At 34.7% G+C, this 25,591-nt stretch overlaps 1 protein-coding gene, 1 long non-coding RNA gene and 1 pseudogene across 14 annotated transcripts in view; 2 read left to right on the plus strand and 1 right to left on the minus strand.

The window, feature by feature from the left end:
* The window catches only part of PIAS2 (protein inhibitor of activated STAT 2), a 96,684-nt gene that overhangs the window by 62,739 nt on the left and 8,354 nt on the right, over positions 1–25,591 (plus strand). For 10 of the 12 annotated variants that reach the window (XM_082416585.1, XM_082416584.1, XM_082416587.1 and 7 more), the window contains 5 exons: positions 2,865–3,025; positions 9,005–9,138; positions 11,687–11,858; positions 19,479–19,618; positions 24,448–24,485. In XM_082416585.1, coding sequence (XP_082272711.1) covers positions 2,865–3,025; positions 9,005–9,138; positions 11,687–11,858; positions 19,479–19,618; positions 24,448–24,485 — 645 coding nt within the window. The other 2 variants (XM_082416590.1, XM_082416582.1) reach the window with 2 other exon arrangements.
* On the plus strand, positions 9,145–10,312 carry LOC309639460. Its single transcript, XR_014251667.1, has 2 exons — positions 9,145–9,661; positions 9,703–10,312. It is a non-coding gene; the product is annotated as an uncharacterized lncRNA (long non-coding RNA).
* LOC309639432 (small ribosomal subunit protein eS25 pseudogene) lies at positions 11,877–18,448 on the minus strand (annotated as a pseudogene). Its single transcript has one exon. The product of its transcript is annotated as a small ribosomal subunit protein eS25 pseudogene (transcript).

Here is a 25,591-nt window from a genome sequence, read left to right on the forward strand (position 1 = left end):
CGGTATATCTTAAATATATTAATATGTCTAGATCTAATTTTAACCACTCTAGGTATTTTGTTGAATTGGTATGGTACAGCTTATTTTTTTCCAACCTTTTTTAGTGATTATTTGGGTTGTTTCCCAACATGGATTATGTAAAAAAAAAATGATGGAAAATTCCTAAATAAAACACTAGCCAGTAGAATCCAGTACTCTTTTTCAAGGATAATATGTGATAACAAAGGGATGCCTCTTAGGAATGCAAATATAGTTTTATATTAGAAAATCTGTTGAAATTATCTATAATAATAATTGAAAAAGAAAAAAAAAATCCTCTGATCATCTCATTAGGTGCTAAATAGATATTTAGTCAACATCCATTCCTATAGAACAAAAACTCTTAGCAAAGTAGGAAAAGGTAGATAAGTAAAACCAAAAACTACAGCCATGTATAATGTAAAACTAGGAATGTCTTTATGAAAGTGAAAAACATTTGGATTTGTGTTATAGCTCTAGCAACTGCATCTTAGTGACTGTATTGTTTTTAGCCTCTTGTAGCCTCAGCATCTTCATTTCAGAAGTAGAAATATAGATACTAGTCCTTTTGGAGTCATGGGGTTATTATGAGAATTGTATGAAATTTACATAAAAGTCTTTAGCATGCTGTAAGATTCTGCATTACTTAAGGGATAATTCATTATTAAAGGAAGGGAAAATATAGAGGCAAATATCATAGAAGAGAAATTGCCTCACATTCTTTTTTTTTTTTTTTTTTTGCATTCACAATTGTATTATGATTTATTGCTAATTTTGGAGCATAAATGTAGCTGTCTTATTTACCACCCTCTTGGAAATCACTTTAATATTTGCACTTAGGACTTGAAAGAGAATGGATAAATAAAAACCTGAAGAATATGCAAATACAATTTATATATTTCTCATAAAATTAGGTGATTATCTAACCTTTATCCAGAAAAAAAGAAGAGCCCAGATACTCTGCAGGCATGATCCTCGAGAATGTGTGCCTCACATTCTTTTCTCACTTTTTTTCCATCTTAAATAGTTAAATTGTGCCACATACTTGCATGAATCACTGTAACTTCCAAAATCTCTTTTAGAATCCTAGACACTTAGAGGTAGTATGGACTCTGGAGTTAGAGCATCTGTGTTCAAATATTGACTCTGCCACTTTCTAACTTTGTAATGTTAGTCAAGTTAGCTTCTTTTTGCCTATTTCCTCATTATAAAATGGGGATGATAATATATATCAACTGTATAGTGTAGTTGTTAGGTTAAAATGTAAAGTGTCACGAAGATTAATGTAAAGTATTCAACGTGATACCTTACATGTAGGTACAACTATATAAGCATTAGTTACTGCTATAATGATGAGTTGGATAATTATTTTCTTTTTAAATTATAAAATAACCAAATGTTCATTTTAGCAGAAAGAAATTACAGATAAACCAAAAGAAAAAAAAAAAAGGAACATTCTAAAAATCCTACCCCTCAGGCAGAGTTAACAGTGTTATAGTTTAGCTGTGACTTCTTCTAGACTTTATAATGCAAATAAAGAAGTCTTTCCTTCTTCCTTTTCTTTCTCTTTGCCCCTTACCCACTCTCTCCATTCATTCTACCGTCTGGTTAACAAATACTGAGCACAGGCTGCGTGCTTGGTACTGTGTTGTGACACTTGGATTACAGCGGTGAACAGTGACATAGACCTTGTGGGGCTTAGAGTGTAGTGGGAGAAACAGATTTTCTATCAGAATAAGAGAGCTGGTTATAAACTGAGATCTTTTCTATAAAGGGAGTATACAGGGAGGTTCAAAAGGCGCTACAGAAAAACTTGATCTGATCTAATCTGGATGTTATATATGTCTTGATGTTGGTATTGCTCTACCAATTGGAATAAGAATTGAACAGAGTACTAGGTTATATGAGTATATTGAAACATCAACATATGTGCTTATACAAAAGTGAAAAAAAGTATATAAAAATGTATTTGCAATTCATATCACATACATGAGGCTGATTAATATAGGTAACCAAAGATAAATAACCAAGTGGAAAATGAGAAAAGGTTATGAATAGACAGTTCTTGGAAACACAAATGACCTTTAGAAGTAAAAAAAAAAAACAAAAAAAGAGCAGCAGCAGTTCAACTTCACTTATAACAAGAGAAGTGTATTCCAAAACTACAGTGGGGTATTTTTCACCTATCAGATTGGCAGAGGTCAAAGGATTCAATAGCGCTATATTGACAAGGTCGAGGGGAACCAAGCACGTTAATACATGTATATGCGTAAATCAGTAGGTAACCTCTGTGGAAGATAGTTTGTCATTGTGACAAAAATCACACATACACTTTTTCTTTGACTCAAAAAGTTTACTTTTAGGAATTTACCCTATAAGCTATTTATTGCAACATTATTTGTAGTGATGAGATTGGAGACAGTTTAAATGTAAGTACAGAATTGTGTGAATTGCATGCCACCATATCTGGGAAAATGTTTTTTAAAATACACATTTGATTATGCATAGAACATCTGTGAAAGGACATGCAAGAGATGGATAACAGTGGTTCCCTCTAAATAGGGGAAGAGATGAGAAAGAGACATGTTTTCATTGTATATATATCTTTTCCTACCTGTAAATTTACAAGTTTTACCTACTTTCAAAAAGTGAGATGGTCTTTTAAAAATTATAGGTCCTTCAGTGAATACAAATAAAATATATAGCAATCTTGATGGAAATAAATTCTGGTTTTAGTTTCTTTTTCATTTTGTTAGTCTCGTATGACTTCTTCACGTTTTTATGACTTTTGAGGCTTTGTTCTCTTTTCTGAAATGATTTCCCATGTTGTCTTCCCTGTCCTATAGTTAGGAAAAATGAGGTTGACAATCCCATGCCGTGCAGTGACTTGTACACATCTACAGTGCTTTGATGCTGCCCTTTATCTGCAAATGAATGAGAAGAAGCCCACCTGGATTTGTCCTGTGTGTGACAAAAAAGCTGCCTATGAAAGTCTAATTTTAGACGGGTAAGTATATCCCAACATAATACTTAATTATACTTAATCTTATTTCTAAACTGTAGTTAGTGGCCCTTTTTATCTTTATAATATTATTTATGTTGGGGACAAGAGGGTGAGTAGCTTCCTTTTCTTTTTGCTTTTCATGATCATATTTCATTGTCCATAGGAAAGGGTAAAATCCACTTAATGATGTCATTTTGCTTACCTAGAACTTCTTGAAGAGCAACCAGGTCTGTGTAAAACCGCAGAGCAAGTGGTAGGGTAGATAGAGTTGTGTTATGCAGCTGGTAAGTTTAAAACTAGAATTCACTTCCAGGTTTTTCTGACTCTGGAGCCCAAACGCTTAAGCATTATCTCTCATGTCATATTGCATATGTCAGAATTAAGGAAAATTATATAAACTAATTATTAGTAAATGAGGTACCCTTTTTTTCCTGTAACACTGTTTAAAACAAATTGCATATACCATCCATGCACCCCTATTAACATTTAGGAAATACAGTTAATTAAAAGATTAAAATAAAATCATCAACATCCCACCCTATGGTGATGATTTTGTTATTGATGTATTAAAAAGATTGAAATAACTCTCTGCATAATGATGTGTATATACATCATGATTTTCACTCTATAGAGTGAAAAATATCCTAGATCTTTAAAGATAGTTTGGCATTTTTTTCAGTTTGAAAAGAGTATTACTATAGAGAGGAATGAGACAATGAAGAGTGATGGGACTTTTTTCTCTGTAAACGTTTACTTTTTAACTTACTTTGAAATAATTTCAAACTTAGCAAGAAGTTGCACTGTAGCACAATGTGTTAGTTGTTAACATTCTGCTGTATTTGTTTTGTCACATTCCCTCTTAATGTGTAGGTATTTTTGGTGTGTGCATGTTTGTATATAGAGAGAAAGAGATGATGATTATTACTATTTTCAGAAACCTTTTGAACCATTTGAGAATTAAGTTGCATATGTCATGTCCCTTTGCCCATTAATATTTTAGGGTGTGTTTCCTAAATACTTGATGTTCCATTGTGGGTACACTACTAATCATTTAAGCGGTTGTTTGTTTGTTTGTTTTTCCTATTGGGTTGGCCAAAAAGTTCCGTAAGATCTTACGGAAAAACCCAAACGAACTTTTTGGCCAACCCAATATTATTGCCTACATGGTTGCCACTCTTTCTATTTTACCTTGTGATATGAACATTTTTGAAGCTTTTGTTTGCTCGTTTATGTCTATGGGTTTTTCCTTAAGCTCTTAGCAATTGAAATGCTGAATAAAAGAGAATATATAACTTTAAGACTTTTACTATTTATTACCAAGATGCCTCCCAGGAGGAGTAAACGATTTTACTCTCCTAGTTGTCGTTTCACTCTCCTGCCAGTAGTGTATTGGAAGCCCACTTCTCAGTCTTCTTACTAAGCTTGTCATATTAAATCTTATTTTTAAAATGTCTTTACTAGTTTCCTAGTTGAAAAGATACCTTAATTGTTTTGATTTTTATTTCTTGTATTGTAAGAATTATCAGTTATCAATAATTATCAATTATTATCTTCATCCATATATTGGTTGTTATAATACTTTTTATGAATTGCCTCTTAATGTTTTTTTTTTCCTGTGTGGTTCATCTTTTTCTCACTGACTTATAAGTGCTCATTATATACTGAGAATATTAATTTCTCTGTTTACATGTGCTAAATATATTTTCCCAGTTTGCCTTCTGATTGTATTGTGACATTTTTCTCATTCAGAAACTTTAAATTTTTATTCCATCAAGTCTGTCTCTTCATTTTGGTTTTCTGTCTTTAATGTGTTTTATAAAGTCCCAGAGATTTTATATGAGCATTCACTTGTTTTTTTGTCAGGTACTTTTAAGATTATATATTTTTTTCCCCTTCCATTCATGCAGTTCTTTATTCCATCGTGCATTCCTTCATGAATTCATTCAATATAATACTTATTAAATACTGGCTGTGTGTCAGATACTAGATCTAAAATGGTAAACAGAGCACTTCCAGAGTGGGAGACAGTAAAGAACTGCATATTGTGTTAAGTGCTATGAAGGTAAAGAATGGAACTATGTGAAAAAATTGGGGATAGGGGAGAAACTTTAGGGTAGCGAATAGGTGATCCCATTACTCCACCCTTCCACCTGAAGGCTGGTCAGTAATCTCACCAACACTTAATGAATAATCTCTCCCATGGGCTTAAGACACTGCCTCCATCATTTAAAACATTTTTTGTACTCAAGTGTCATTTCTGAACTGGTATTTGTGCCATTGATCAAAGTATTGGCCAGTACAAAACTATTTTAATTATTGGATTTCTGTTATTCATTAATATCTCTTAGGCCATATGTTTCAGAATTTTCTTGACTGTTATGACAGTTTGCCATATTCACTTGAATAAAAGCATCCTTAAATTACACAAAGAAGTCCTGTTTGGATTTTGATTGGAGTTATGTTTTTCATATAATTAGGGAAAATACATATTTAAAGTATTACATATTCCAATGAAGGTAGCATTTTTCCTTATTCGTTTTTATCAGTTTTATCGTGGTATAAGAACTGCCCATATTTAAAGTGTACAATTTGGTACATTTTGACCCAGTATATACCTGTAATATCATTACAATTAGATAATGAATATATCTGTCCTACCTGAAGTTTTCTCATGTATCTTTCTAATCTCTTTCTTTCACTGTAGCCTCAGTCAACAGTGATATGCTTTCTGTTTCTACAGATTGTTTTGGATTTTCTAGAATTTTGTATGAATAGAATTATAAAGTGTCTGCTTCCTTTGTCCAGCTTATTTTTATTCAGTATGCTTGCTTTGAGATTTGTCCACGTTGCTGCATGTACCAATAGTTTGTTCATTTTTATTCCTGAATAGCATTCCATTGTACAGATATCCCACAGTTTATCAATTCACTTGTTGATGCGTTCCTTCTGGTTTTGGGTTCTTGCAAATAAAGCTGCTAAGAACATTCATGTCCAAGTCTTTGTGTGGACTGATGTTTTAATTTATCTGGGGTAAGTACTTACGAGTGGAATCCCTGGTCACATACTAGGTGTATGCTTAATTTTTTAATAAATTACCGAACTGTTTTCCAAAGTGGTTGTACTCTTTTATATTCCCACTAGCAGTATATGAGAGTTCCAGTTGCTCCACGTTCTCATCAACATTTGGTATGGTTAGTTTTTTTGATTTTAGACATTCTAGTGGTATATGGTGGAACCCCATTGTGGATTTAATTTGCATTTCGCTTATGACTGTATTGAGCATCTTCTTGTGTGTTTATTTGCCATCTGTGTATCATCTTTGGTGAAGTGACTGCTTAAACTTTTGCCCATTTTTCAGTTGAGTTGTTTGTTTTTCATATTACTGAGTTTTGATAGTTCTTTATATATTATGGATGTAAGTCCGTTATCAGATCTGTAGTTTGCTAATGTTTTCTGCCATTTCCTCTTTTCAGTCTCTTAATAGTGTCTTTCAAAGAGAAAAAGTTCTTGGATTAAGGCCAGTTTATCAAGGCTTTCTTTTATGTACTGTGCTTTTGATATCATATTAAGACATTTTTTCCTAACCTAAGGTCACAAAAATTTTCTCCTTGCTTTCTTTAGAAGTTTTATAGTTTAATTTTATACTTAGATCTGTTATCTACTTCAAGTTAATTTTTGTATATGGTGTGAGATAAGAAGCAGGGTTTTAGCTTCATTTTTGTTTTTGGCATATGGTCATGCAGTTGTTCTGCCACATTGGTGAAAAGATTGTATTTTCCTCATTGAATTGCCTTTGCACCTTCTTTTCAAAAATCAGTTGGCCATATATATGTGGATTTATCTCTGAACTTTATTCTGTTCCATTGATTTGTCTGTATTTATGTCAGTACTGCACTGTCTGGAAATCAGGGTAACGTGGGACTTCTAACTTCATTCTTTTTCAAAATTATTTTGACAATTATAGATCTTTTGTATTTCATTGCATATTTTAGAATCAGCTTGTCAATTAGAAAACAAATCTGGGTTTTTGATTTGTATAATGTTGAATCTATAGATAAGTTAAGGGTGAGTTCACAGTATTTAGTCTTCTGATCCATGAACATGATATATATCTATTTAGTTAATTAGGTCTCAGTATGTTTGGTAGTTTTCAGTATATAGGTCTTGTATGCTTTATGTCAGATTTATCCCATTGTTTCATATTTCTGATGTGGTATTGTTTTTTATATTTTTAGTTGTATTATATAGAAATATAGTTGATTTTTGTATGTTCTATCTTGAAACCTTACTAAATGCGTTTTGTAGTTCGAATAGCATTGTTATAGAACATAGGATACTCTGTATAGGCAGTAATATTTTAGGAATAAAGACAGTCTTACTTCTTCCTTTTTAATCTGGATGCCTTTTATATCTTTGTCCTGCTGTCTTGAACTGACTAGTCTGTTGACATGATGATTTGCATTGATTGACTTTCAAATATTAAACAACCTTTCATTCCGGAGATATATCCCACTTAGTCATGATTTGTTATCGTTTATATTTATTGTTGGGTTTGTTTTGCTAAAGTTCATGAGAGATAGTGGTCTGTTGTTTTCTTGTTTTGTCTTTGTCTGTTTTTAGTATCAGAGTAATGCTGGCCTTATATAGGGAGCCGGGAAGTGGTGGTATCATGAATCCTCAAATATTTGGTAGCATTTCCTAGTGAAGACATTTGGGCCTAGAATTTTCTTTGTGGTAAAGTTTTTACAAATGTCTTTAATAGACACAGTGCTCATTGGGTTATCTGTTTCTTTCTGAGTGAGCCTAAGTCTGACTAGAAGTTTGTCAATTTTATTGATCTTAAAGTACCTGCTTTTGGTTTCATTGATTTTTCTCTATTTTATTTTATTTTTTTCCTATTTCATTTGTTTCTGTTCTTTGTTATTTTCCTTTTCTGGTTACTTTAACTTTAATTTGCTCTTCTTTTTCTAGTTTCATTTAGGTAGAAGCTGAGGTTATTGATTTGTGTCCTTTTGTAATATAGGAAGATTGTACTGCTTTAACTACCTTAAAGATTGTAGTACCTTAAACTATCTTAAAGATTGTATTATATTTTCATTTCCATTCAGTTCAAAATAATTTCTGATTATTTTAATGTTATCTTTGTCTCATGGGTTGTTTTGTTTAGTTTCCAGGTATTTTTCTGAAGACATTTCAAATTTAATTTCATTTTGATCATAGAACATAATTTGTATGCTGAGTTATTTTAAATTTATTGAGACTTCTTCTGTGTCCTTATTTCTACTTCCTTTCCCCACCACTGTAATCCTTTTTTCTTGATAGTAAGCTTATAAATGATTTTTCGTACAAGAATTTTTATGTTTGGTTTATGTGTTATGTTGAGGGTTTTTTTTTTTTTTTTTTTTTTTGGCTGCGTTGGGTCTTCGTTGTGGCATGTGGGATCTTTTTTTTTTTTTGCAGCACACGGGCTCTTCGTTGCAGTGCATGGGCTTCTCTCTAGTTGTGGAGTGCACGCTTTCTCTCTCTAGTTGTGGTGTGTGGGCTCCAGGGTACATGGGCTCTGTAGTTGGAGGCATGTGGGCTCTCTTGTTGAGGTGTGCAATCTCAGTAGTTGTGGTGCACAGGCCTAGTTGCCCCACAGCATGTGGGATCTTAGCTCCCCAACCAGGGATGGAACCCGCGTCCCCCACACTGGAAGGCGGACTTACCACCACTGGACCACCAGGGAAGTCCCTGAGGGTGGTTTCTTTACTGCCAATCCCAGCAAGAAGGCTCCAGGTGTCTCTTTCTGTTTAATCACTGAGTTTTAATATGATATTCAGTAAGTCACTTAACTCTTTTGTTGCCAGTTAAACAGCTAAAGCCTAGGGCCAAAACAAACAAAAAGCATTACTTTTGTCTCCCAGGTAAAATGTGTTACTTTATTTCACCTTTGAACAGAGCCATTTGATTACATTTCTGTACTTCTTACTTGGTTTGTAGGCTTTTTATGGAAATTCTCAATGACTGTTCTGATGTGGATGAGATCAAATTCCAAGAAGATGGTTCTTGGTGTCCAATGAGACCGAAGAAAGAAGCTATGAAAGTATCCAGCCAACCATGTACAAAAATAGAAAGTATGTGCAGAACGGCAGCAGAGAGCAAAGCGATGAGACTTGTGTGATGTTATCGTTAGCGTTAACTTTGGCCATTAGAGCTACCATTTGGAGCTCAGTTTGCTCACTTTATCTTTTGATCATCTATTACATATGCAATTTCTCCCAAATGATTTTTATTCTTAAGTGCACTGAAGTTTTATACCACATTATAATCAGTTTTTTCATAGTGTATTTTTCATATATAAAGTAAATAAAACAATCACCTAAATCATTTTATTATTTTTTTATTGAAGTATAGTTGCTCTACAATATTCTAGAAGTTATATGTGTACAGTGTAGTGACTCACAATTTTTAAAGGTTATACTCCATTTATAGTTATTATAAAATATTGGCTATATTCCCCGTGTTGTACAACACATCCTTGTAGCTTATCCTGTAGCTAATAGTTTGTACCTCCTGCTTCCCCACCCCTGTAATAATGCCCCTCCCCTCTTCCCTCTCCCCACTTGTCACCACTAGTTTGTTCTCTGTATCTCCTGTGTATTCTCCAGGATGTGCTGCACTAGTTTGTTCTCTGTGAGTCTGCTTCTTTTTTGTTATATTCATTAGTTTGTTATATTTTTAAGATTCCACATATAAGTCATATCATATAGTATTTGTCTTTCTCTGTCTGACTTATTTCACTTAGCATAATGCTCTCCAAGTCCATTCATGTAGCTGCAAATGGCAAAATTTTGTTCTTTTTTATGGCTGAGTAACATTCCATTGTATATATTAATACATATATATATACCACATCGTCTTTATCCATTCATCTGTTGACACTTAGGTTGTTTCCATGTCTTGGCAGTTGTAAATAATGCTGCTGTGAACATTGGGGGTGCACGTATCTTTTCGAATTAGTGTTTTTGGTTTTCTTTGGATATATACCCAGGAGTGGAATTGCTGGGTCATATATGGTAGTTAATTTTTAATGTTTTAAGAAACTGCCATATTGTTTTCCACTGTGGCTGCACCAATTTACATTCCTACCAACAGTGCACAAGAGTTCCCTTTTTTCCACATCCTCTCCAACATTTGTTACTTGTGTTCTTTAAAATCATTTTAATATATGGTGCTTGTTACAACATGAAAAATTATAAATGACATTTCTATGGACACTTTTTCAGAACTTTTCATTTTTAAAATTTTTTTAAAATTTTAATTAATTAATTTATTTTGCCACACTGTGCAGCATGCGGGATCTTAGTTCCCTGACCAGGGATCGAACCCATGTCCCCTGCATTGGGAGCACGGAGTCTTAACCACTGGACTGCCAGGGAGGTCCCTCAGAATTATTTTTAGAGTACCTGTTGGAGGAACCCCAGGTGGAGGTGTGGTTATAGAGGCTGTATCATCCATTAATGGAGGGTGGGGGAAGATGGTCATAGGTTAGTTGGTAAAGAAGTGAACTAATTGTTTCCATTGCCTTGTGGGAAGAAATTTGACTATTGCCTTGGTTACCTAGAAATTATACTCAACCTTCAACTCCCTGTGCTGTCTACGCTGAGTGGGGAAAATAAAGGCTGTCTGAGAAATTGAAACCGATAGGTGAACTTAGTTTCTTTTTATCTGACATAGTCCACTCACTGCATTTGAGTTTTGTGCTGACTATATTTAACATTCTAATAATGTAATGAATAATAGGCGTTCAGAGTAAGACGAGAGGAAAAAGTAAAGGATTTATGTCAATATTAATCATTCTCCTGTGATTGTTACTGAACCTATGGGTGGAATGATCAGGGTTTTCCTCATCCTTGAGAAAAGTAGTGATTTAGTTAATTAATTGCTGCTGCTTTTCCATTATCAAGTAGCATGCATTTTCTACTAAATAGATTGTAGTAGAATGGTGAGTCAACTCACCACTCTTTGAAATGGTGAGTTAACATATCATGTGAGACTGTTGTAGTGGGCAGAAAGGAGAACCTAAGTAGATAGCTGGTAAGAAAAACTTTAAATGTCTGAGTAACTTAAGTGAGATGTTTGGGTTTTTTTCCACTTATCAAGGTGAAAATTTTATCAAGTTCTTGCTTATGGTGTAGAGCTTATATATTCTTTGATATGAGCACCACTGCTTTGCTAGATTGGAAGTATGATTCTGACTTAGCCCTACCACATGTCTGTGAGAATACACAGCCAGTAAAGCTACATACTCTTGTCCATGGCCGGAGACCAGCCCCTTAACTCTGGGTGTCTGTCTGTAACATGAGTGCTCAACCTAGGGAGACAGCGTGAGGAGCAGGATCTGTGCAAATCTGTCGGCAGTACTGGGGAGATAACGCAGAGTGTGCCATCTGAAAGAGGCTTTCAGTCTTCTCACAAGGCATAGCGCTCACCCTGTCTCCCTAGGTAAGCAGTCATTTTATAGACAGATGACTGGAGTTAGAGTTGGTCTCTGTCCGTGGGACAGAGTATGGGCTTTATTGGCTGTGTATTCTCCAGGATGTGCTGCACAGTTAAAACTCTTATGGTTAGAGCTCGTGTTACACCTTTGACTTTTTTTTCACCTCTGTTCCCTACTTGCAGCTGCAGGTGTCCTCAGTAAGCCTTGTTCAGTGACTGTAGCCAGTGAGGCAAGCAAGAAGAAAGTGGATGTCATTGACCTAACAATAGAAAGCTCTTCTGATGAAGAGGAAGACCCTCCTGCCAAAAGGAAATGCATCTTTATGTCAGAAACACAAAGCAGCCCAACCAAAGGGTTTGTTAATTTATAGTTCACTATTGTTTATTACACTTGGAACTAACTGTTCTTGGGATAAGTTTGTAAATGTCTCTTTGAGAGTTGCATAACCATATAGGACTATTTTAATTTGCCTTTTGTTCAGCTGAAATATTTTCAAGTGAGCATGTTGTTTATAGGAAAGCAAATTTTGATGAAGAATATATTCCCATCTTTGGGAAGTGAGAGTTGAAATCTTCTCATGTCTAAATATTTATTTCATATTTGATACTTTTTGTTGTTTTCTTGAATCTATTTGGAAGGAGTAAATTTGGCATCACAGACCAACGTGAGGAAGCCGAGTGTGTGGAATTGGGAATCTGACAAGTGTGGGTTCCAATTTTGACACCATTGCTTACTCATTCTGTGATCTTAGATGAAATATTTAACTTGTTTGAGCCTCCTTTTCCTGTTCTGTAAGATGGGGTTAAATAATGCCTACCTCATAAGATTAAATTCAGGTTTCTAAGATAATGAAAGAGCTCAGCCTCAGTGTCAGCCACATGGTCATTGTCTCAGTAAAAAATTGATTGCCTTCCCTTCTCACCCTCTCCAGGGCAAAATATGGGCTAGTAAATGCAGTCTAGCATTTATTTATGAGTCATCTGGCAGAAGCTGTTGCTGACATATAGTGAGTGACAGGTTTGAGTATTTAGCAATAGGTGCTTATTAGAGATTTTGGAACCTGCAGGAAAGTAGCAGCGGGTTCTCTTGACATCCATGAGCATATTGTTTCAAACTTGGGTATGCCAGCCTTATCTTTTGGCCTCTCATAGCACTTCTTTTCTCTAATAGCTTTATTGGGGTATAATTTATATACCATAAAATTCTCCCATCTTAAGTATTCAATTGCACAGTTCAGTGATTTTAGTAAATTCATAGAGTTGTATAGTCATCATCACAATTCAGTTGTAGAATATTCTCAACAGCCAGTAAACGTCTCTCATGTTCATTTGCAGTTAATCCTGATGCACACCCCAAATCTAGGCAACCATTGATCTTCTTTTTATCTCTATAAATTTGCCTTTTCTAGACATTTTATACAAGTGGAGTTATATTCTCGGTGCACTTTTGAAACATTCTTTTTTTATAGTTACTTTTGAAACCAGGAGAATTAAACTTTTTGTGCTGCCTTCTTCACTGTTAAAATGCTTATATTTCCAGATGTGATTTACACATCACAGTAAGGGTGTTTTTTGTTTGTTTGTTTTTTTAGTGTAACAGAAAACGAAATAAGTATTTCAAGTGGGATGATTTTGGGGGGATGCTGATCATTTATTGTTCCTTTCAGACAATTTGCTTGGCACTTCTAGATTTTAAATAATAAAAAATGAAAATGTAATTTTGAAATGTTTACTGAAGTGGAGAACCATGGGAATGAATACTTAGATGTGGTATTTCCAGATTTTACTCTCTAATGAAACCCTTTAGAATATGTTGGAAAAACATACGTTGCACAGTATTATAGTTAGATGGGTTCCTGGCAGGTTGAAGGGTTGTGCGTAGTGATATGGACTCATGAGTTACTGTGATCGTGGAGGGTGTCTCTGGTGGCTCGCCATAAGGGTCTACCATCTTTGTGTCCTTTAGCACATTTTTACCAATACTTGATGAGGACTCAGAACTGGAGGAGTGGCATGTACATTGGGTGACAATCTGAAATGAAATGACAATCTGAAATGACTTCAACATCAGGAATCAGGGCAGTTCACACCTGCGGTCACCTACCGTAGAGATAGATGTAAGTCTCCTCATGGAGGTTAAAAAGAAAATAAAAACTAACATTGTGAGTATAAGGTAGAAGTTTTTGACTAAACCAGCAATACATGAAAATTTTGGTTTAAAATGTCTGTAAATTGCAGCTTCCCAGCTCATTCCACAAAGTTGACATAACTCTTAATAACCAAACTAGACTTACGCATTAACAGCCAGAAGAGAAGAACCCATTATGAAACAGGCTCACATTAGGAAGTTCAGTGAAAATTCTGAATTCAGTCTTAGTAAATTATTTAATAATATATTAAAATGGCATCCATTACCACCAAGTAGGGTTTATCTAAGAATGCTTTATTAGGAAATACATTGATAAAATGGATCTTGTCATAGGACAACAAGTCAGCCCTCTGTATCCGTGGATTCAGGCAACCATGGATCATCACAGATACTTGGGGAAAAAATTTTTTTAAGTTCCAAAAAGCAAAATTTGCTCTTTGCTGCAAGCAACTATTTACATAGCATTTACATTGTATTAGGTATTATAAGGTAATCTAGAGATGATTTAAAGTATATGGGAGGATATGCAAGTACTATACCATTTTATATAAGGGATTTGAGCATCCATGAGTTTTGGTATCTGTGGGGAGTGGGAGAGTCCTTGGAACCAATCCCCTGTAGATACCAAGGGATGACTGTATATAGTCATTTTAATAGATGGTGGCCATTCCTGATAGAAACCCTTTGAAATGTCAGAATTCACTTAATGGTTTGAAGGGTTCACCACTTGAGCTGATTTGTTCTTAGACTGCATTAATAAACGAAGCAGTGTCCAGGATACATACGCATGCCAGTTTTGTTCCATTTTAGGCTAGAAAACTTTCACTTAGACCATTTTAGTCAGGACTGTCATCAAGAAGGGTATTAATGAGAGCAGCCAGAGGAGGGAAACAGGATGGTGAATAGTGGAAACATAGCCTGATGGATGAATGGGTCTAAGGATTGAAGCTGTTAAGCCAGGAGAAAAGAATATGTTATAGTTATCTTGTAGTTCTTGAACGGGAGTCATTGATGAACTGGGTTGAGTTTATTCTTTGTTATAACATTTGGCAGATCTAAGTCCAATGGAGGAAAGATACATGAAAAAACTTCCCGTTGGAGTTTTCTGAACACTAAGAAAGTTGATGTTTTGTGCTAAAATCACATTTTCTGTGTTAAGGAAGAGTGGATGCCACCTGTCCAAGTGTCACAGTGGAGACTCATGCTATGGTTATATCACCTCTGTAATCCCTTGCAACTCTTACATTTTTTTCTCCTGGTTTTTGTTCCTGGTCGTTCTGTTCATATCCTCTCTTTTGTGTCAGCATCTAGAAATTTTCTCTGAGGTGTAAGTTTATCATAGGACTTCCTGGTCAATGATAGTAAGCAAATGGGAAATAGAGGAAAAACAGGAAAACTTACTTTAAGTTACAGTCTAAAATTCAGGTGAGCAGTTATTTTTTAAGAGGTATTGTTTTTGAAAAAAATTATTCTTATAAACAATTTTTCAAAGCATCAAGAAATAAAAAGCATTCTGTTAACACTTTGATGCTAATTCTTCTAACCTCTTTCCCTGCATAGCCTGTCAGAAGAAATTGGCACCTTAATCTAAGACTTTTAGAAAACCTCTGCGATTTTTCTAAATTAAAAGATAATTTTAAATATTATATCCCTACCCCATGCCTGGGAAATTGAATGACTGCTTTGTCATTAATGCGGAGGTATTCTAAAGACAGGAAACAAAGATTAGAAATAGATTAAGAATCATTAGCAAAATTGAATCTTTTAAAATATTTTTATGATCATAAAGTGGGAGCACCCGGTGAATTTCAGGTTTATGGATAAAAATTCAAGTTATTGAATTTTCAGGCATGTGAGTTGGGGCCAAGTATGATGAATTCAGTGATCTAGTACACAGTCTAGAATACTAATATTTGCTGTCTAGCAGCATGCCAGCAGTTTACCTTTGTGCTGTGATATTATGGATACAGCTATAAAAATTTACATATGTGCACATACATATTGTACACATAAAGCCTGTGTGTGTATTTGCCTATCCTGTGAGGAGGGAGTAACAAATATTAAAAGTTTTAAAAAATGTTTTTATGATTTTATAGCATCACATACCCACAGTTCCACCAGACACAGCCATTTACATTTCTCCATGGTTCCTGTTATTCCGTATCTATAAATACATCTTTTTTTGCATAGGCATTAGAATCATTTACCTTTCTGAATGTGGTCTTTGTGAAGATTCTGATTAAAACAAAAATCTTTCTACCAGTAGGTAATTTGATAATCCTAACAAACGACGAATTTCCCCCATTCTATATAAAGTTGAATTTGTATTAATGGTTACAAGGTTCAGGTAATAGGAATTAACCTACACTAAATAGTTTGATGTTTGCTGAGATTTTAGATGTTGATTTAATAATTTGTACTGTCAGTGGATTGTGACATTTTCATGTGTTGTGACAGCATTTTGTATTGGAGAAACAAGGAATAGTTATTTAATCACTCAAAGTTTCATGTTATGAGAACAGAAGATATGCAGTGGTTAAGAGTTACTGTGGTGACATGTGCATTGGGACATTGACCTTACTCCTCTACAGATGGAAATAAAGGGGCCAGGGTAGGAAAATGAGTTTTATTGTTGTTTTCTATAAATCTGGTCCAGGTTGAAAGGTCAGTTCAGGATCAAGACAAAAGACAATCTCCAGTGTGAGATATCAAAAGAAGAGAAGAGGGAGCAAGGGGAAGGCAGCCATTGTCTTTTTCTTGTAAACTTGAAATTTTTCTTTTCGTTTCTTTCAGTGTCAGAGAAAAAGTGACAGATTAAATGTACCTTTAAGTAGGAACTTTTTAAAATAAATGAAATCATATGTATGTGTGTATAGTGTATGTGTGTATATATATATGCACACACATACATATATATGTATATACACACACACACACACACGCACATATATATATATAGGTCTTCTTCAAAAGCTTGCATCTTAAAAAATATGTATATGATTAAGATATATTAATACTGTGAAACAACCAGAATAATCAGAGCCACTTTTTAAACCCCCTCCTTAGTACTAACATATACCAGTGTCTCCATTCATTCATTCATTCATTCATTTATGGCTGTGTTGGGTGTTGGTTGCTGCACGCAGGCTTTCTCTAGTTGTGGTGAGCGGGGGCTACTCTTCGTTGTGGTGCAAGGGCTTCTCATTGTGGTGGCTTCTCTTGTTGCGGAGCATGGGCTCTAGGCACACGGGCTTCAGTAGTTGTGGCTTGCGGGCTCTAGAGCGCAGGCTGAGTAGTTGTGGTGCATGAGCTTAGCTGCTCTGCAGCATGTGGGATCTCCCCGGACCAGGGCTCGAACCCGTGTCCTCTGCATTGGCAGGCGGATTCTTAACCACTGTGCCACCAAGGAAGTCCCTGTCTTTTTCCTTCTTATCCCCATACCCCATCCCACAATTTCTGATACACATTCCTGTGTGGGAGGTAGGATCATTTGTAATTTGAAAACACTTTTGGTGATTTTCTGTTCTACTTTCATCGTTGTAGAGGACCAGTGTCTTCAAACTTCCAGAAAAAGATGTGCTTTAATATAACATACGTACTTGAGCTCATCTCAGGTTTTCTCTTTCCCCCTCTGGAGTCTACCTTTGTGGTTTTAGGTTGACAGGTAACACTGGAGGCCAAGAAACCTTCCGATTCTAACCGAGGCAGGTTGCTCTTTTTGTCCATCTTCATCTACATCTGGAAAATGTGTTGTGAAATACGAGGCTTATGTTACCGTCTCAAGCATGTTATATTTCCTTTGCCTCCCAAATGGATCAGTTTAAGATTCCTGAACTCTGACCTATGTTATTTATTTGCTTTTCTGAGACTAGCAGTTGCCAGCACAGCCATGTGTGTCCTCTCAAGAGGATTTCATTTTCCTCCTTTCCAACAACATCTGTATTTTTGACAAATAGTACAGAATAACAGCTAGACAAGAGCCTCATGTTATAATGCAAACTGGTTTTAGAGGGACTCCAGTGTCTAAATAGGTGGTGATTATTTAAGTGGATTGAGATTTTTAATTGAGGTTATGAAATAGTTTTGTCAGTTGTTTAGAGTATGAAGAATGTCATGCAAATATGTCATCATTTCTTATTACTAGTATTTAATAATCTGAGCAATAACAGGAAGTTTCAACCAAGGGAAAGGACATCTAGAGGTCCTACTTGTCATCTCAGTCTAACTTTGATGGTTGTACTGTTTCTGTCAGTTGTGCTTCATCTTTGTAGTGGTCCCTTCCAGCTACAGAGCTCTGTGCCTCTCTCATTAAGCTCACAGTAATTTACTGGCAGCGCTTTGGAATGCTGACCTTAATGTCGTAATGACTTAATGTCCCTGTGTCCCTGTCCCCCACCCTCCTTTTTTTTTTTTTTAGTTTAGTAGAGTTTTATTTTTCAAAATGTACAGTGGTGGGACCTGTTTATGCATCTTTACTGGCAGCTGGGGCATCTCCACCTTTGGTGTTTCTGGTATAAATTATTTGAACTCTGTGCTTTGAAACCGGTTTAATGGGTCCTTTACTAAGCAGCTCCTGAAGGTCTGCCCTGGCCAGGGAACTGTGAATCTTCAGTCTCTCAGAGACAACAGCTGGGGTTTTAAGCTTATAGTCAGGAACTTCCTTACAGAGTTTGTCTTATGTGGCTTTGTCAAACAAGACTAGGTTATTGAGCTTGTCCCACATTTTGCCTTTGGTCTTTGTCTTTCTTGGCTGACTTTCCGACATCTATCTTTTTCTTGTCATCCTTGTGTGGCATTGCAGAGCTCGGAGAGCAGGTGCTACCACTGCAGCCTCACTAAGGTGCTGGACAAAAAGATGGCCACCATCAGCCAGAGGGTCCGTAACATTGCTTAGTTTCTTGTATATATTCAAGGTGTTTTCTTGAGAACTTCTAATTGTTTACCCTGGACTAAGATAAAATGAAGGTTAAGTAGGAAGAATGCAAAATCATCTCTCTTTTTTCCTGAACTTTTTCAAAAATGTGTTTAACTATACTGCTTCTTAAAATTATAAAGTTATTATTATTATATATATAGTGTGTATACATACATGTATAAATACCAGTAATAAAGTGTATCTTAAGTGTATTTAATTTGTGTTTTTCGTAGCATGAACAGCGAATTTCAAAGTCGTAAGCCCTCTTGGAAGAGTAGATGGTATCATGGTAGCCAGTGTTTTTATTTCTGGATATTATGTCTTAAATCCTGAGTAGTTGTCTGATTGCTGCCTGTTGTTATCAGGCTGGCTGGCTTTAGGACTGGCTATCTTTGCTCGGGTGATTCCCAGATAAGATCGCTAATAATTAATACAATTCACGTTAGAATGGAAGAAATCATGCTTGAGCTATAGTAAGTATAAGCTTCACTCATAAAGGTACCCTGATTTTAATCAAATCTTAGGAGTCTTCTATTTTATTTCTAAATTTCTTTATATATAAAATTACTAATATTCACATACATGTTACACATACATTAATAAAATCATTATGTAGAGTATATTCCTGTTTGTGGATCAAAGTTTTATGTACTGCTCCAGCACTGTCCATTATGTTTTAATGCCACCTTGCTCTTATGTCACAGCTGCTGTTGAGAGCCAACATATGTTCATGTTAAAGTGAAGACTGTTATGAAAGAGGAGAGTGAGTGGAGTACTGTGTAGTGAGTAGCTGCCATATAGTTGTTTGGAAACTTAGTGAACTTACGACTGACAATGCCCAGTGGTACAGCCCTTCTCTCCTGTGAACTAACAGCCAGATTGTTTGTAATTTCCCATGCTATTTAAAACAGGGTTCTCATGTATCAGCCATCTTCTGTAAGGGTGCCCAGTGTGACTTCGGTTGATCCTGCTGCTATTCCGCCTTCATTAACAGACTACTCAGTACCATTCCACCACACGCCAATATCAAGCATGTCATCAGATTTGCCAGGTATGTGAAGAGTTGTTTTGTTTTTTTATCAAGTTTTACCATTTATTTTTTATCTTAATCTGTGGAGCAAATATAATTTAAATATCTTAAATAGAAATGCTAAGGAAATTGCTAAGGAAAGGCTTCCTGTAAAAGTAGTATCTGTTTTAAATATATCACATTCAGTTCCTATCATTTTAACTACAGAGCAATCTGTAGATTTTGATGAGAGGAAATACAGTAGGAAAATTTTACAGAATTTATTCTTCCTCATAGAGAATTTGTACTCGGAGACTCTTTCTTGGTTTATCATGGAAGCTTCACAGGTTAGGGAGAATGTTTTCTCATACTTTTTTTAGTAGCCCATCATTTCTTGGTATCCCATCACAACTTCAGAATATACTGGTGTACTGTGAGGTCAGTGTTGCCTACCAGCTTTACCCTGTAAAAATAGGATCTACCTGCTGTTTCCCTAGAACTCTGCTTAATATTGAGGGATATCTTTTATATGTATGTTAACAGTTAAAAGCTTCAAGGCTGCTTGAATTACCTTAGTACCAAGATGTATGCAACCAAGACCATATTACAAAATTAAAGCTTTTTCCTCCCTCCCTCTTTTTCCCTCCCTACATAGCCATTGTTTTTGCAGACATTTTTTGGTCGATCAAATTTGAGCAAGTTAGTACCAGTGACTCTTAAATTCATGACTTCCCTTCTCTCTGAAGGGCCCTTTTAGTGGAATACAGTCACCTCTTCCTGTTATTAATTTTCTGGATTTAGGAAATTAATTTTGACCTATGATTGATTCTTCTTGCCCCTCTTAGTAAGGTCTTTATTTTAAGCACAATGTATATTCTGTTGGGCAAAGTTTGTGTTGTTGAAAAAGTTGATAGTGTGTACTCTGCCCCAGTGTAATTTTGTCACTTGAAATTTGTTCAGCATTTATTCAGTTTGAATAAAATTTAATGGAAAAGAGTAGACTAAAAATAGTATCCATCAAAAAAAATGTTAAGTACCTTTTGCTTCTTAAGTGTGTTTACTCCACATGTACTTTGGGAATTGGTATTTTAAAAAATTGTTTGTAAACCCAGCTAGCACCAATTATAGAGTATTTGTTGATACAAAGCTTGATGCTGAGTTACAGGTGAGGTTTCATGGTCCTAAGAAAGATGGAAAGTCAGAGAGTCTTAATTCCTTACTGCCATGTTTTGCTTTAACTGTGGCTAGTTTCAAATGAAGTTGAAGAGTGTCCACATGTCATCTTAGTATGTGTTACAAACAAGCATTCCAGAAGGATTTGTTTCCTAAAGATCTTGAATTAAAAATCCTCAAAAAAGATAATGAACGGTCTCTGTTTTTACTAAGTGACTCTGGCCATTTAGCAATAGAACAGGTACAAAGTACAAATCACTTGCCCTGTTAGTTTTTGAATTATGTGAGTTTGGATGAATTTTTAATTTCAGGGAATTTATATTATTTCAAAATTTGGGCATAAAGTCAGCCTATTTACTTTATAAAATGTACAGATTTGAGAAAAACAGTAAAATATGTTAACTGTGTATTTCATAAAATGCATTTCAAGCTGACATTAAGGAACTAAGACTAATATCCAGGGCTGATATTTAGACAATATAAGCCAATATAGTGATACTGATTATTAAAATGTTGAAAGGCTTTCTTATCAGTTGATAAACAGAATAGAATAGGAACTGTTGTACTTTAGAAGAGTTACCAGTTTACCATCATCTATGAATTATGTAGCAGTTACTACATCTAAATAGTTTAGTTTTTACCTTGGTTTTACTGTTAATATGCTCTTTTGTAATTAGTAATTACTTTGGGGATTTTTTGTGCATAATTTTTATGTAATTAGTACTGTACAGTTTTGATATTTATAAGTTTAATAATTTATAATAAAATATTAAATAGAACACCAAGAATAGAGAGATGACAAACTTCTAATACATTTCTTAACATTCCTTTTAAACGTCATAAACATGAATCTTCTGAATCTGCAGGAGAACAGAGAAGAAATGATATTAATAATGAACTGCAGCTTGGAGCATCTTCTGATACTGTGCAGCAGTGAATGCAAAATAAAACATAATTTGTATTTATGGAATGGAAAACAGCTTGATTATTTCATGAAAAAATATGACTGCCTTATTATTGCTAGTGCCATATTTGTCAGGTGGGAATAGTGCTCAAAAGTTGTATCATTAAAATTTGAAAGTGCTAAACATTTACATATTTAATCATGTAGGAATTATGTTTTGTTAAAGTTCATGGCTCAAGTAAGGAGAATGTGTTGTTATTAATAAGACATACAGAGTCAGTTTCACATGAAGAAGCATTTAAAATCTAAAACAATTTTATCAGTATTGACAAAAGCATTTAGAATGTACCATCAGAATTTTTAACACTACCTGCTTTTTAGTTAAAGATAATTGAGCATTTTCAACTGTGAAATACTTAGGAGGGCCTAAAAATACGTCAGTACAACATATCATTGCAGTTCAAACTTATGGTGAAATAAGAAAACAGCATTTTACTAAACTTACAAAATAAGGCAATAACGTTTAGTCACTGTTGATGAAACTTCATCTATTTCATGTAAGAGTTTTAATAGTCTGTACTTACAAAGTAGAATTGCAAGACATTGTTGATAATCATTTTTTAATAGGAGGAATAACATCTGAAATACTATATCGAACTTCAGTGTTACTGTTTGAGAAAAATGGTTTCAGTGAGAAATATTTACATTAAAAACATTATTGAATTTTGTGTAGACAGCATCTGTGTAATGCTAGGGAGACAATGGGTTTCAACCAAAATTTCAGAAAAATTTCTAGACATTTTATTATGGCATTGTATAAGTTACCATATTCAATTATCCCTGGATAAGGTATCAAAAGATATAGATCAAACAAATCTCTTAAAATGTTTTATCAATAGACTATATGTCTACGAGCACACATGAAATAATCATCAAAGAGAACTGCAGTACATCTGAAGAGATGGGAATTGAAATAATGAAAATATGGAGACACATGGCACCTCGATGGGCAGTCTCCAGTGCTAGAACTGCAAAAACAGCTTGAAAATTATATCAAGCCTGTGTATTTATTTAAACTGAAGTTATGAAATGGGAATAAACATTTAGAAAAGGAGCATTTTGAGTGATTTGGCTTCAATACACAATATTCCAACAGAAATAGCAATACTTTCTGTAGCTTTATAAAGAAATTTCGTTATTCAAATGGACTGGGTGATTCAACAAACATTAAAAGTGAATATTTGAAATTAAATAAGCTTTTAAAAGCAGAAGTTATTATATAAATAATGTTATATACCATTTGAAGCAAAACAAAATTAATAAAATTAAGCCAATTAAATGATATGCAAATAAACTCTTTGTGACGTAGTCCATAATAGAAATGTTGAATGTATAAAACTCTCAGAAGGTATTATAAGGGCTAGACAAATTTTGAATTACTGTTCAGCTGAAGCAGAGAGAGGATGTACTGGACAGTATCATTAGTGTGAAGAGAAACTCTTTGCTTATTGAGATATGTCACCTACTTAGTATCAATTTAATGGGAAACTCCTTGGAAAAGTTTGTTGTGATTCCAGTGTCCGCTCAAACCTTGCTGTATCATATAGCTAGTGATAGGCATATGAAATGAAAAATATCAGCAGTTTTCAAAAATGCTTTAGAAATTAAATGACTTCTTTCAAATGATTGGTGCTACAGCTTGTATTACCCGATAAGTATTTTTATCATACCCTTATTTAGAGATTATAAGGGAATAAATATACTTTAACATTTTGATTTATAAATTATTCATACTGGTTATTAAATATTTTAAATATCATTTCCCACTAATATTCTCTCTTTAGAGTAACAGTCTAGTATTAGAGTACACTCTGTATGATTATTATACTTGAGGTGACATTGAATACCAGCATATAATAATTCATAGAATGAATAGAAATTGGCCTGTCTTAGTAACCTACACCTAGTATGTGATTTTTTTTTTTTTTAATGTTTTGAAATTTAGTCTAACAGAGGTCTATGGGGACTGACCTTGAAGTTTATTGCTAGATTTTTCAGACCTGAAATTTTTTATTATTTATTGTTATAACTTTAATATTTCAAAATGGTATTACTGGGCAACCTTTTACCACATTTCTATTTCTAAAGCATAATTGGAGAATCCCAAAGCTTTGGTTTAGAAAACTGCATTAGCTTATAACCCAGCACACCTTGGTAAGATTTAGCTTCTTAGTGAGCAGCAGTTAGCAAGTGCTTGCTTTGTGCAGCACGTTGAACTGTGTACTACTACTCTTGTTGTGGGAACAGGGGAACAGAGAGCTGTCCATGAAATAGACATTTATCTGTCTAAGAAGTGATATTTTAGATGAAGCTCAGTGTGGTGTATTTCTAAAAAAATAAATGTGAAGTATCTTAAGAGTCTTAAGTATGTTTTTTTAATGGTCTGAATCCAGATCATCATCTTTTCATTTTATTGCTTCTCATTCTGCTAAGTGATAAAGGGGGAAAGTTTGCTTTGACTAGTCCTATTTATCTGAAAAATTTTGGACTGCCCCCTTTAAGTCTCTGGGAGGCAGTTTTTCTAGTTGTTTTGTTAGGAAATATGTTCATTTTTGGGTTTTATCCACATAAATATCCTGAAATATCCTGATCGTGGTATAGACCTTCCCTATGGCAGAATGGTAAGACCTTAACCCAAATGTTTTATGACTTAAGGTAAATAAAAAATGATTTAGGGAAATAATTCTTGTCTCCAACATATGAGACAACTATTAACAGAACATTTTTGTTTTAGGTTTGGATTTTCTTTCCCTTATTCCAGTTGATCCCCAGGTATGTATCCTGAATTTAAGCAACTAATTTGTATTTGATTGTTGGTTGTGTCATACTAACTAAAAATGACCAGTTGCATAAAATCAGGACAGTCAACTCTCAGTTACTTAAACTGATGGAAAGGAAGTACTATATAAATATTTCACAATTTTACTTGGAGGGATGAAGTTGCTAGTTCTCAGTTTATGATATTTTGGCCTTTAATACTGGAATTTTAAATTATATTTTATTTCGTTTAATATAATCAGTTGGCATTTCTTACGAGCATTTGAGTGATTAAAATGAGGGGAAGCAGTGCTAGATGACTGGAAGTTAAAACCTTATAGAGATAAGTTGTAAAACACTTGCTCTATACATAGAAAATAGCTGAAGCTGATGAAACAGACTGAATCATTAGCTTGATTCTTCCTTGTTTTTAAAGGCAACCAGATTCAGACTTTGGAGATTCCCTAATCTAAACTTGCTATAAACCAGTCATTCCTGTTTTCTTTGTCAGAGATAAGAAACTCTAGTATCCCAGCGCCCCAACATGAAGACCTTGCAATGAGCGTGCACTCCACTGAGAAGGCTTATTGTAGCAGAGGCAGAGCAGGGGAGGAAAAGGCGTGGGAAAAGCTGAAGGGAAAAGCAAAACAGAGAAGGAGACTTTGCGAGAAGCGTTGAGAGTAGGGAGGGATAGAGGACGAACCATGATCCACTGCTTCGTAGGCTGCTCAGAATCAGCTAACCGCAGGTCTTGTATCAGCTTCCTGGTTCGGTACTCTGTATTCGATCACATAAACAGCACTGGAAATTTGGGCCCAAGGTAACAGGCACAGGATGAGGAGTTTCTTCTCACCCTGAGTTGACTTTGTTACATCAGTAGATTCTATAGCAAAATATCTGTTTTTTTAGGAAATAGATTCTTCAGGCTTAAAGTATTACTGTTTTTAATGTGAATCATCCTTTTTTTAAAAAATGATCTTGGAACCTAGAGGATTTTGATTTTATAGGGCTATTTAGCATGCTTGGTGTCAGGCTAACTTGTTGCTAAGCCAAATGAAGGGTGAGGTTGTGCTTTCAGTTTTCCTTGAATCCTTAGATTTGTTCTACTTTACCTCCACATT

Source organism: Balaenoptera physalus, assembly GCF_965194825.1.
Source record: "Balaenoptera physalus genome assembly, chromosome: 12".
NCBI classification, from domain to species: domain Eukaryota; kingdom Metazoa; phylum Chordata; class Mammalia; order Artiodactyla; family Balaenopteridae; genus Balaenoptera; species Balaenoptera physalus.